Source organism: Bos indicus, chromosome 28 (genome assembly GCF_029378745.1).
Source record: "Bos indicus isolate NIAB-ARS_2022 breed Sahiwal x Tharparkar chromosome 28, NIAB-ARS_B.indTharparkar_mat_pri_1.0, whole genome shotgun sequence".
NCBI lineage: Eukaryota > Metazoa > Chordata > Mammalia > Artiodactyla > Bovidae > Bos > Bos indicus.
Genome location: NC_091787.1, coordinates 17,720,630 through 17,732,904, shown reverse-complemented (window position 1 = coordinate 17,732,904; position 12,275 = coordinate 17,720,630). Strand labels below are relative to the sequence as shown.

Below are 12,275 nucleotides of genomic sequence, written 5' to 3'. Positions count from 1 at the left end.
CAAAATTACTAGGTAATTTTGGTTTGTGAAGTTACCTTGGTTAGGATCTAAAGGTGACTAATACTGATACCTCTCCTCACTTAACCATTTTCTGAATGTAAATAAAATGAAAAGAAACATGTTGATGAATGTTCGTCTGGAGAGATGAGATGAAGAAGAAAAGAGCTGCCATCTTTCACTATCTAGAAGGTGCTTGGGTTTTGCTGTTGTGATTAATTATCCATCCTTGTGCCCAAAGTAAAACTCTTAGGCTGAGAGTTCAGCTGAAAAATGTGCAAGAGAGACCTAGAAGGCTCAAATAGAGAGAGAAAGGAAAGAAGAATGGTCTAAACTCCCCTGCCTAGTGATCTCCAAAGTCTGATGGGAAGAAGGATCCTGGGCAACAGGTTTTCCTTTTCCTTTCCTTTCCTTCTCCTGTTCCTGTTTCCTTTCCAATTCTGGGTTTCCATTCCCTTCTCTCTCCCCACATAGGATCTCCCTTTAATCTGGTTGATAGGAAGACTACTGTGGTTCTCAGTGCAACACACATTAAGAGGTTATGTTATTACATTAAGAAATCATATTATTATATATCAAATGTTATTACATAAAAATACATCATACACCATTATTAATGCATGCCAGAAACCAGTATATAAACCTTATCATATTAAACACATTAATTTTTAAAAAAACTTTCAGACTACAACCAGGATCCTTGCCAAGCAAATTACGAGCACGTCTAGACCATCATGTAGCACCATTTATTTTAGAATTTTTAAAGTTGAAAAGTACTGCAGTATATAGTAATGGAGGAACAAAGATATTCTGCAGAAACTTTTAGTTAGGCAAAAGAAAGATTTTTTTTTCCAACTCTTGTTTAAATATTTGCTAACTTTAAAAAAAATCCCTTGAGAGAGATGCATGACTCTCATGTAGGTCTTGTGACAGAGCATATAAAAAGACAGATTTCTTAGTTCAACAATGAAGAATCACTGTAATAAAAATACTTTTCCTCCAACCCTCATCATTTTCAAAGCAAAGAGAAAGACTTAATGAGTTTAATTGGTCAATACTACAAAATATTTCAGGGCACATAATAAATCTGAGGAAATACATACATAAATCTCTTCAATTTCTAATACAAACTATTTAAATAAATGTATAAGTGGAAATAAATTTTACTCTATAAAATGTAAAATTTTAATGTCAAGATCAACTACCTAAAGAATCCATTGTGATCAAATCTGAATAATCTGAAAAAATCACTTTATTAATAAGAACAGTAGTACTTAGTGATTCAGAGAAAAAATTCTTAGACAAGAATTATATCCCAATGATATTATACTTATCAAACACAAAGATTTTTTAAATTCGCAAAGTTAGCAAAAATGTTCAATGTCCTGGATCTACTGGATGGATGATTTGACTATTATCTAATTATTGGTTGGGTTAATTACTGTATCGCTTCCCTGATAGTTCAGTTGGTAAAGAATTTGCCTGCAATGCAGGAGACCTGGGTTTGATCCCTGGGTTGCAAAGATTCCCTGGAGAAGGGAAAGGCTACCCACTCCAGTATTCTGGCCTGGAGAATTCCATGAACTGTGTAGTCCATGGGGTCGCAGAGAGTCAGACATGAAGAGTGACTTTCACTTCACTTCACTTAATTACTGTATAAATTTTGTAAATGTATAACTTAGTTAAAAATTCAGTTTCTATTTAATAGACCTTTTCTAGAAAACCTGAAATAAAAAACTAAATGCTACTGAATAAAGTCCCTACCTGATTTTCAAGTAATCAACAATAGCACTGGCTTGTTTCACATCAAAGATATTCCATTTTTCATTTTTGTGTGATGGTCCTATTTCAGCCATAACTTCTCCAAGCCATTTTATGCTGTCTTCTAAGGACATATGCAGTGCTGAAAAAAAAATCCATAGAAGTCTTAAGCATTATTTTTATGGATGTTTTGGCAACAAAATAACCAAAGATGTCCTTAATGTGTAAAAATTTCAGTACTTGTGAGGACAAACGGTAATACCACTGTTGTTTGTTTATGCTAATAATTACATTTTATGTAAAAGAACAGCAGGTGACAAACCGAACAACAGTAAATTACCATAAACACTATTCAAATGTCTAAAGAGTTTGTTTCCATTTTAAGATGGGAAAAAACCCTCAAAAAATTACTTTAGAATGGAAAGGAAAATCTTTTTATGATCTTAGATCAAGAGTATAGATGGAAATGACCCAAAGGTTGGTTAGATTAGCTGGTAAGGAAGGCCTACATGGTAGACTTGGCCATGGTAGACAGCAAAACCAAACCCAGAGCTGAAAATGTAAATGAACAGAGTTAGAGTTGACTAATACTCAGTTTTAGCTGATTGTTACCATGTGGGAATTTGGGCCTGAAGAGTTTCAAAGACACCAGAAATATGGATTTTTATGTAAAACATCAAGACTTTTCATTTTTCTTTTCCAAGCTACAGACATACATATGCTGTTTCTCAAACGTATGCCTGATGGTGGTGGTGAGAGCCAGATGACAGTGCAAAAACAGTGACACTGGCACCACTTTGTCACCATTACACCAAACAAGTCAATTATTTCACTATTAAAAGCAAACAACCAACAAAGTAAAACTATTTCCTAAGGCATTCAGTTGAAAAAGAAGTAGGTAAGTGTCAAAAGCATGAGACTTAAACTTTTACAATGTGTATATTACAAATATTAACTTTCATCTTTTCATATTTTTACTTGTGGCAGGCAAATACAAAATACACATACACAGACTGTCATGGCTCCCTGCGTGCTGAGGATGAATCCAGGTAACTGGAGTGTCTCGGTTGTCCTTTGCTGATAAGTGAAGGGTGTATGGACATGACACCAAAGAGCATGAAGCTGGAGATTTGAAAGGCCGTCTATGGGGTCACACAGAGTCGGACACGACTGAAGTGACAGCAGCAGCAGCACAGAGGAGGTTGGATTGCTTGCTTGGGGAAGGCACTTGTCAGCTGGGGGCCTAGATGAGGGACTAGGAGAGAACTGTGCTGAACAATGTGAACCTCATCCTCCCAAGCCCAACCAAACCATTAATAAAGTTTCCATGTCTTGTTAATGGGGTGTGTGGATTTTTCAGGGAGGTAGAAGGGGAGAGTGCTGGAAGTTATGAGAATATAGGCTGATTGTTGGACCCATTTATTTCTGAGTTACACAGCAACTTTTCCTGGGATGTAAGTGCTAGGTCCCCAAATTACTAATAAAATGACAGTAATTTAAAAATTTGGGAGACACTATAAACACCAGCTTGTAATTTGTTTAGTCTAGATTCTATGTGTAGGAATTAGAAAAGCATACAACTACATAACAATTAAAATCTAGTTTAATGAATGACAGTTAGTCTAATTCTCATAGCCTCCTTACAGATACTATTTTATATCTGTCAGAGATATAGAATTATTGCTAGATAACTAGGTTTTCCTATATCATTTTAAGTGGAGCTCAATTATTATTGAATTATTTCTTTTTTCATGACAAACTTCTTTTGAAAATAGTGAGAGCAATTTCAGAAATGAAAAATCTGTTGGATAAGATTACCTAAGAAATGAATGGACTAAAATCTGAATCATTTTTTTAATAAAATGATATTAATTAGAGATGCAGAGAAAAAATCTAGATGATTATAATTCTATATGTAATTATACTTTCAGGCACAAAAATAAATTTATACGGCTATTTCCTTATGTTAAAATATAACTGACTCTTTAAAACTGTTTTTATGTCTAATGTCTTTCAATAGGAAATGCCTTTTAAAATATGAAAGTTACTTATCTAACTGAAATGTTTGCTCCTTAAAAAATCACTTTTAGTGATGTGATTAAAATATAAAAGATTAAACCAATTAAATAGTAAAAGCTGTTAGAAATAAAATTTATCCTTGAAAATTTAGGGGAGTCAAAAAACAAAATATACTTATAATTAGTTGGAAGATTTAGATTGGTACCTCATAACTGCCATTTACTAGCGAGGTGATCTGAGTTTCATTTGCTTATCTGTAAATGAGAATAATATCAATTTTCAAACTAATAGTGCTGCTGTGAAGATCGAATAAGGAATGCATGGGAAACTCTTGGTAAACTGAAAACATACATATTATATGTCTATTCCAATACCAAAGAAAGGCAATGCCAAAGAATGCTCAAACTACCACACAATTGCACTCATCTCACACACTAGTAAAGTAATGCTCAAAATTCTCCAAGCCAGGCTTCAGCAATATGTGAACTGTGAAATTCCAGATGTTCAAGCTGGTTTTAGAAAAGGCAGAGGAACAAGAGATCAAATTGCCAACATCTGCTGGATCATCAAAAAAGCAAGAGAGTTCCAGAAAAACATCTATTTCTGCTTTATTGACTATGCCAAAGCCTTTGACTGTGTGGATCACAATAAACCGTGGGAAATTCTGAAAGAGATGGGAATACCAGAGCATCTGACCTGTCTTTTGAGAAACCTGTATGCAGGTCAAGAAGCAACAGTTAGAATTGGACATGGAACAACAGACTGGTTCCAAATAGGAAAAGGAGTATGGCAAGGCTGTATATTGTCACCCTGCTTATTTAACTTATATGCAGAGTACGTCAGAAATGCTGGGCTGGAAGAAGCACAAGCTGGAATCAAGATTGCCAGGAGAAATATCAATAACCTCAGATATGCAGATGACACCACCCTTATGGCAGAAAGTAAAGAGGAACTAAAAAGCCTCTTGATGAAAGTGAAGGGGGAGAGTGAAAAAGTTGGCTTAAAGCTCAACATTCAGAAAACGAAGATCACGGCATCTGGTCCCATCACTTCATGGGAAATAGATGGGGAAACAGTGGCTGACTTTGTTTTTTTGGGCTCCAAAATCACTGCAGATGGTGCTTGTAGCCATGAAATTAAAAGACACTTACTCCTTGGAAGGAAAGTTATGACCAACCTAGATAGCATATTCAAAAGCAGAGACATTACTTTGCCAACAAGGGTCCGTCTAGTCAAGGGTCTGACCACAAGTCTAGTCCAGTGGTCATGTATGGATGTGAGAGTTGGACTGTGAAGAAAGCTGAGTGCCAAAGCATTGATGCTTTTGAACTGTGGTGTTGGAGAAGACTCCTGAGAGTCCCTTGGACTGCAAGGAGATCCAACCAGTCCATCCTAAAGGAGATCAGTCCTGGGTGTTCATTGGAAGGACTGATGCTAAAGCTGAAACTCCAATACTTTGGCCACCTCATGCGAAGAGTTGACTCATTGGAAAAGACCCTGATGCTGGGAGGGAATGGCGTCAGGAGGAGAAGGGGACGACAGAGGATGAGATGGCTGGATGGCATCACTGACATGATGGATACGGGTTTGGGTAGACTCTGGGAGTTGGTGATGACAGGGAAGCCTGGCATGCTGCGATTCATGGGGTCGCAGAGTCAGATATGACTGAGCGACTGAACTGAACTGATAGCGCTTTCTAGAATTCAACCCAAAACCAGGCACATTTGAGGTAGTCAGGAAGATGGGCTTTCACTTGCTGGAGTTCAGATGTGGCATCTCTTAATCTCATTTATTTTTATAATTTTTAAAATAAGGAGAATAATATTAATAGAACTATATCATAAGATTGTGGATGAATTAAGTGACAGTATTTGGAAAGCAAATGGCACCGTGAGTGACACAAGTTAATTCTATGAAATATTTACTAATATTATTCCTATTTGGAAGAAAAACAATTCAACTTAATAGAACTAAGAAGTGTTCTATGATTATTTAATAAATTCATGTTATATAGAGGAGAATTAATCTTGGCCCATTGACCTTGACAGAGGCCAAATATCCAGTCTGTCTGTCTACATCCAATGCTTGGTCAGGTCCTGGAAAAATTAGACCTCAATATGTATATTATTGGAGAAGGAAATGGCAACCCACTCCAGTACTCTTGCCTAGAAAATTCCATGGATGGAGGAGCCTGGTGGGCTACAGTCCATAGGGTCACAAAGAGTTGGACACGACTGAGTGACTTCATGACTTCACGAAAGATAATTGTACAAATCTTATGTTCCATAGTCCTTTATTTTGATCTAATTTGACTCCAGGTGGGTTGTCTGCAGAATGTCTCATAGATAATGCAGCAAAATCTGAGACAAGGGACAGGTTAGAAGTGAGTCAGTATAAAATGTCATTTCCACACTAGAATTTTATTAGTAACCATCAACCATGCTACAGTTCAGAGCAGATTGCTCTTCAGTGCTTTTTCTATGAAGATGTTGCAGAATGGAATGGGAGTGCTCACTATGCACTCAGGACTCTACCACGTTTTCGTTTAAGTATAAACATACTTTACCTATTTCCCTGGTATACCTGGCTAAGATTACATTCTGTCCTGATGGTAGTTAGAACCTTTTCAGGTTGAAAGGTTTGAGGGGATTTTCTGTTTTTATCAGAAGGTAAAAACTAGATCCCTTGCTTTTTTTCTGGTTAGCCTTTACACATGTACTTTCACTCTCTCATAGTTTATGAGTACTTGAATGGATCCTGTTCAAGTTTTAAAAATTCATTTTTGGACTGACATTAGCAATATAAAGTTTCACATCAAAGAAATATTTGTGATGCAGTTGGAAGTTATGGAAAAAGTTTAAAATGGAAATCTCTTGTCAAATTTGGAATGTGAGATTCATGAAATTTTTCTACTTTCCTTTACTGTTTCTAGTTCATAAATTCTTAGCTCACAGGCTGCAAAGCTTAAGACTATTCATGTCATATACTTCTTTTTACAATTAAATTCATAAGTGGTACATTCACATGGTTCAAAAAATATATGTCAAGGTGTACTGTAAGAAGACTTACTCCAATCCTGTTGTCCATATGTCTAGTTCCTATACCCTTTGCACATAAAATTTTGATTATTAGTTTTTTCTACATCATTTCAGCACTTCTTTGTATATATAACAAATAAAAACATATAAAGACTTATTCTTCTCTCTTTTTTAAACAAAAGAATACAACTCTGCACTTTGCTTGACTCAGTAACAACATATGATATCTAGAAAGCTTCCTCATTCTTTCTTTTTTTACAGCTGCATGGTATCATGATTTAGGGATAGGGTAATCCCTACATATAAATTTGTTTTTTCGGAGTAGTTTTAGATTTACAGAAAAGTTGCAAGAATATCACAAAGAGTTCCCATATAGCTTATACACAGTTTCCCCCATTGTTAACATTGCTATGGTGCATTTGGCACAACTAATGAGCAAATATTATATTATTATTCAAGTTCACTCTTTGGATTTCTTTAGTTTTTATTAAAGTCTTTTTTGTTCTGTCCCAGGATTCCCTCCAAACACATTACATTTACTCATCTCATCTTCTGAGATTGCATAATTTTTCAGACGTTCCTTGTTGTTAAAGGCTTTTACAGTTTCAAGAAATACTGATCAGGTATTTTGTAGTGTATACTTAAATTTGGTATAAATTTGATACTTCTGTCATGATTAGATAAGGAATAAAGGTTTTGGGGAGGAAGACTACAGAGCCATTTTCTTCACACTATAACAAGTGGTAAAGAATCTGTCTACAAATGCAGATGTAGGAAACACGGGTTTGATCCCTGGGTCAGGTAGATTCCTAGGAAGAGGAAATGGCAAACCACTCCAGTATTCTTGGCTGGAGAATCCCATGGAGAGGGGAGCGAGGTGAGCTACCATCCACAGGGTTGCAAGGAATTGGACATGAGTGACTGAGCAAGCACACACCTTACTATGCGTGCTTTTGCCACCCACATCACATTGCTATTTAACATGGCTCATCACTAATAGTGCTACTATTTGGACCTGCTGAGGTTGTATCTATCAGGCTTCCCTATATAAAGTTACTATTTTCCCTCCTTTCCATACTGTCCTCTTTGAAATGAGGTGTGCAGCACATTCTTAAGAAATGGGAAAAGGTGTTCAACTTCTTGAGGATGCAGTGATGTGCTTAGTTGTTCTGTCCTTTCTGTGACTTTGCAACCTCATGGACTGTAACCCGCCAGACTCCTCTGTCCATGGGGATTTTCCAGGCAAGAATCCTGGAATGGGTGGCCATGCTTTCCTCCAGGGGAGGTATCTATAAAAATTACTGGGACTTCCACATGGGAGATTTGTCTATTTTGCCCCAGTTAATTATTTGATGTTGTTCAGTCACGAAGTCATGGCCAACTCTTTGCAACCCCATGAACTGAAGTACAACAGGCTTCTCTGTCCTTCATTATCTTCTGGAGTTTGTTCCAACTCATGTCCATGGAGAAAGTGATGGCATCCAACCATCTCATCCTCTGTCATCCCCTTCTTTTCTTGCCCTCAACCTTTCCCAGCATCAGGGTTTTACCAATGAGTCAGCTCTTCCCATCAGGTGGACAAACTATTGGAGCTTCAGCATCAGTCCTTCCAATGAATATTCACGACTTATTTCCTTTAGGATTGACTGCTTTGATCTCCTTGTTCTCCAAGGACTCTCAAGAGTCTCCTCCAGCACCAATTTTTCAGCACTCAGCCTTCTTTATACTCTTTCATATCCATACACAACAAATGGAAAAACCATAGCTTTAACTATATGGACCTTTGCTTTTTAATATACTGTACAGGTTTGTCATAGCTATTCTTCCAAGGAGCAAGCATCTTTTAATTTCATGGCTGCAGTCACCATCTGCAGTGATTTTGAAGGCCAAGAAAACGAAATCTGACACTGTTTCTACATTCTCCCCATCTATTTGCCGTGAAGTGATGGACAGGATGTCATGATCTTCACTTTCTGAATGCTGAGTTCTAAGCCAGGTTTTCACTCTCCTCTTTCACCTTCATCAAGAGGTTCTTTAGCTGCTCTTTACTTTCTGCCATTAAAAGTGGTATCATCTGCATATCTGAGTTTGTTGATATCTCTCCCTGAAATCTTGATTCCACCTTGGGATTCATCCATCTTGGCATTCCACGTGATGTACTCTGCATCTCAGTTCAGTTCAGTCACTCAGTCATGTCCGACTCTATGTGACCAAATGGACTGCAGCATGCCAGGCTTCCCTGTCCATCACCAACTCCCAGAGTTTACTCAAACTAATGTCCATCGAGTCAGTGATGCAATCCAACCATCTCATCCTGTCATCCTCTTCTCCTCCCGCCTTCAATCTTTCCCAGTATCAGGGTCTTTTCCAATGAGTGAGTTCTTCCCATCAGGTGACCAAAGTATTGTAGTTTCAGCTTTAGTATGAGCCTTTGCAATAAATATTCCGGACTGATTCCCTTTAGGATTGACTGGTTGGATCTCCTTGCCGTCCAAGGGACTCTCAAGAGCCTTTTCCACCACCACAGTTCAAAAGCATCAATTTTTTGGCACTCAGCTTTCTTTACAGTCCAACTCTCACATCCATACATGACTACTGGAAAAACCAGAGCTTTGACTAGATGGACTTTTGTTGGCAAAGTAATGTCTCTGTTTTTTAATGTGCTGTCTAGGTTGGTCATAACTTTTCTCCCAAGGAGTAAGCATCTTTTAATTTCATGGTTGCAGGCACCATCTGCAGTGATTTTAGAGCCCCCCAAAATAAAGTCTCTCACTGTTTCCCCATCTATTTCCCATGAAGTGATGGTACTAGATGCCATCTTCTTAGTTTTCTGAATGCTGAGCTGTAAGCCAACTTTTTCACTCTTCTCTTTCACTTTAATCAAGAGGCTCTTTAGTTCTTCTTTGGTTTCTGCCATAAGAGATGGGAATACCAGACCATCTGACCTGCCTCTTAAGAAACCTATATGCAGGTCAGGAAGCAACAGTTAGAACTGGACATAGAACAACAGACTGGTTCCAAATAGGAAAAGGAGTACGGCAAGGCTGTATATTGTCATTCTGCTTATTTAACTTATATGCAGAGTACGTCAGAAATGCTGGGCTGGAAGAAGCACAAGCTGGAATCAAGATTGCCAGGAGAAATATCAATAACCTCAGATATGCAGATGACACCACCCTTATGGCAGAAAGTGAAGAGGAACTAAAAAGCCTCTTGATGAAAGTGAAGGGGGAGAGTGAAAAAGTTGGCTTAAAGCTCAACATTCAGAAAATGAAGATCATGGCATCTGGTCCCATCACTTCATGGGAAATAGATGGGGAAACAGTGGAAACAGTGTCAGACTTTATTTTTTGGGGCTCTGAAAGCACTGCAGATGGTGATTGCAGCCATGAAATTAAAAGACACTTACTCCTTGGAAGGAAAGTTATGACCAACCTAGATAGCATATTCAAAAGCAGAGACACTGCTTTGCCAACAAAGGTCCATCTAGTCAAGGCTATGGTTTTTCCAGTAGTCATGTATGGATGTGAGAGTTGGACAGTGAAGAAAGCTGAGCACCGAAGAATTGATGCTTTTGAACTGTGGTGTTGGAGAAGACTCTTGAGAGTCCCTTCGACTGCAAGGAGATCCAACCAGTCCATCCTAAAGGAGGTCAGTCCTGGGTGTTCATTGGAAGGACTGATGCTAAAGCTGAAACTCCAGTACTTTGGCCACCTCATGCAAAGAGTTGACTCACTGGAAAAGACTCTGATGCTGGGAGGGATTAGGGGCAGGAGAAGGCAACAGCAGAGGATGAGATGGCTGATGCCATCACCGACTCGATGGACGTGAGTCTGAGTAACTCTGGGAGTTGGTGATGGACAGGGAGGCCTGGCGTGCTGCAATTCATGGGGCTGCAAAGAGTCGGACATGACTGAGCGACTGAACTGAACTGAACTGATAAGGGTGGTGTCATCTACATATCTGAGGTTACTGATATTTCTCCTGGCAATCTTGATTCCAGCTTGTGCTTCTTCCAGTCCAGCGTTTCTCATGATGTACTCTGCATATAAGTTAAATAAGCAGGGTGACAATATACAGCCTTGCCATACTCCTTTTCCTATTTGGAACCAGTCTGTTGTTCCATGTGCAGTTCTAACTGTTGCTTCCTGACCTGCATACAGGTTTCTCAAGAGGCAGGTTAGGTGGTCTGGCATTCCCATCTCTTTAAGAATTTTCCATAGATTATTGTGATCCACACAGTAAAAGGCTCTGGCATAGTCAATAAAGCAGAAATAGATGTTTTTCTGGAACTCTCTTGCTTTTTCGATGATCCAACGGATGTTGGCAACTGATCTCTGGTTCCTCTGCCTTTTCTAAATCCAGCTTGTACATCTGGAAGCTCTTAGTTCAGGTACTGTAGAACCTAGTGAGAAGGATTTTGAGCATAATCTTGCTGGCACATGACATGAGTACAATTGTATGGTAATTTGAACATTCTTTGGCATTGCCTTTCTTTGGGATTGGAATGAAAACTGACATTTTCCAGTCCTGTGGCCACTGCTTTTTCTAAATTTACTGGCATATTGAGTACAGCACATTAACAGCATCATCTTTTAGGATTTCAAATAGTTCAGCTGGAACTCCATCACCTCCACTAACTTTGTTTGTAGTAATGCTTCCTAAGACCCACTTGACTTCACACTACAGGATGTCTGGCTCTAGTGGGTGATTACACCATCATGGTTGTCTGGGTCACTAAGAGCTTTTTTGTAGAGTTCCGCTGTGTATTCTTGCCACCTTTTCTTAATCCTTTCTGCTTCTGCTAGGTCCTTGCCATTTTTGTCCTTTATTGTGCCTATCTTTGCATGAAAGATTCCCTTGGTATCTCCAATTTTCTTAAAGAGATCTCTCGTCTTTCCCATTCTGCTTTCTTCCTCTATTTCTTTGCATTGTTGACTTAAGAAGGCTTTCTTATCTCTCCTTGCTGTTCTCTGGAACTCTGCATTCAATTTGGAATATCTTTCCCTTTCTCCTTTGCCTTTTGCTTCTCTTCTTTTCTCAGCTACAAATAAGGAATCCTCAGACAACCACTTTGCTTTATTGCATTTCTTTTGGTTTTGCATTGCATTGTTTTTGGTCACCACCTCTGGTACAATGTTATGAACCTCCGTTCATAGTTCTTCAGTGACTCTCTCTCCGATGTAGTCCTTTGTTTCTATTTGTCACTTCCACTGTATAATCATAAGGGATTCATTTAGGTCCTACCCGAATGGCCTAGTGGTTTTCCCTATTTTCTTCAATTTAAGCCTGAATTTTGCAATAAGGAGCTGATTATCTAGAAACAGTCAGCTCCAGATCTTGTTTTTGCTGACTGTATAGAGGTTTTCTGTCTTAGGATGCATAGAATGTAGTCAATCTGATTTCAGTACTTACCATCTGGTGATGTCCATGTGTAGAGTTGTCTCTTGTGTTGTTGGA

At 38.4% G+C, this 12,275-nt stretch overlaps 1 protein-coding gene across 4 annotated transcripts in view; it reads right to left on the bottom strand.

Moving 5' to 3' along the window:
- The window catches only part of CABCOCO1 (ciliary associated calcium binding coiled-coil 1), a 166,297-nt gene that overhangs the window by 109,541 nt on the left and 44,481 nt on the right, over nt 1-12,275 (bottom strand). For all 4 annotated transcript variants that reach the window (XR_011564612.1, XM_070781837.1, XM_070781838.1 and 1 more), the window contains one exon: nt 1,762-1,900. Coding sequence is in view for 3 of the 4 variants with exons in the window: in XM_070781837.1 (XP_070637938.1) it covers nt 1,762-1,900 (139 nt within the window). In the remaining variant the exon portion in view is untranslated. The remainder of the gene's footprint in view (nt 1-1,761; nt 1,901-12,275) is intronic.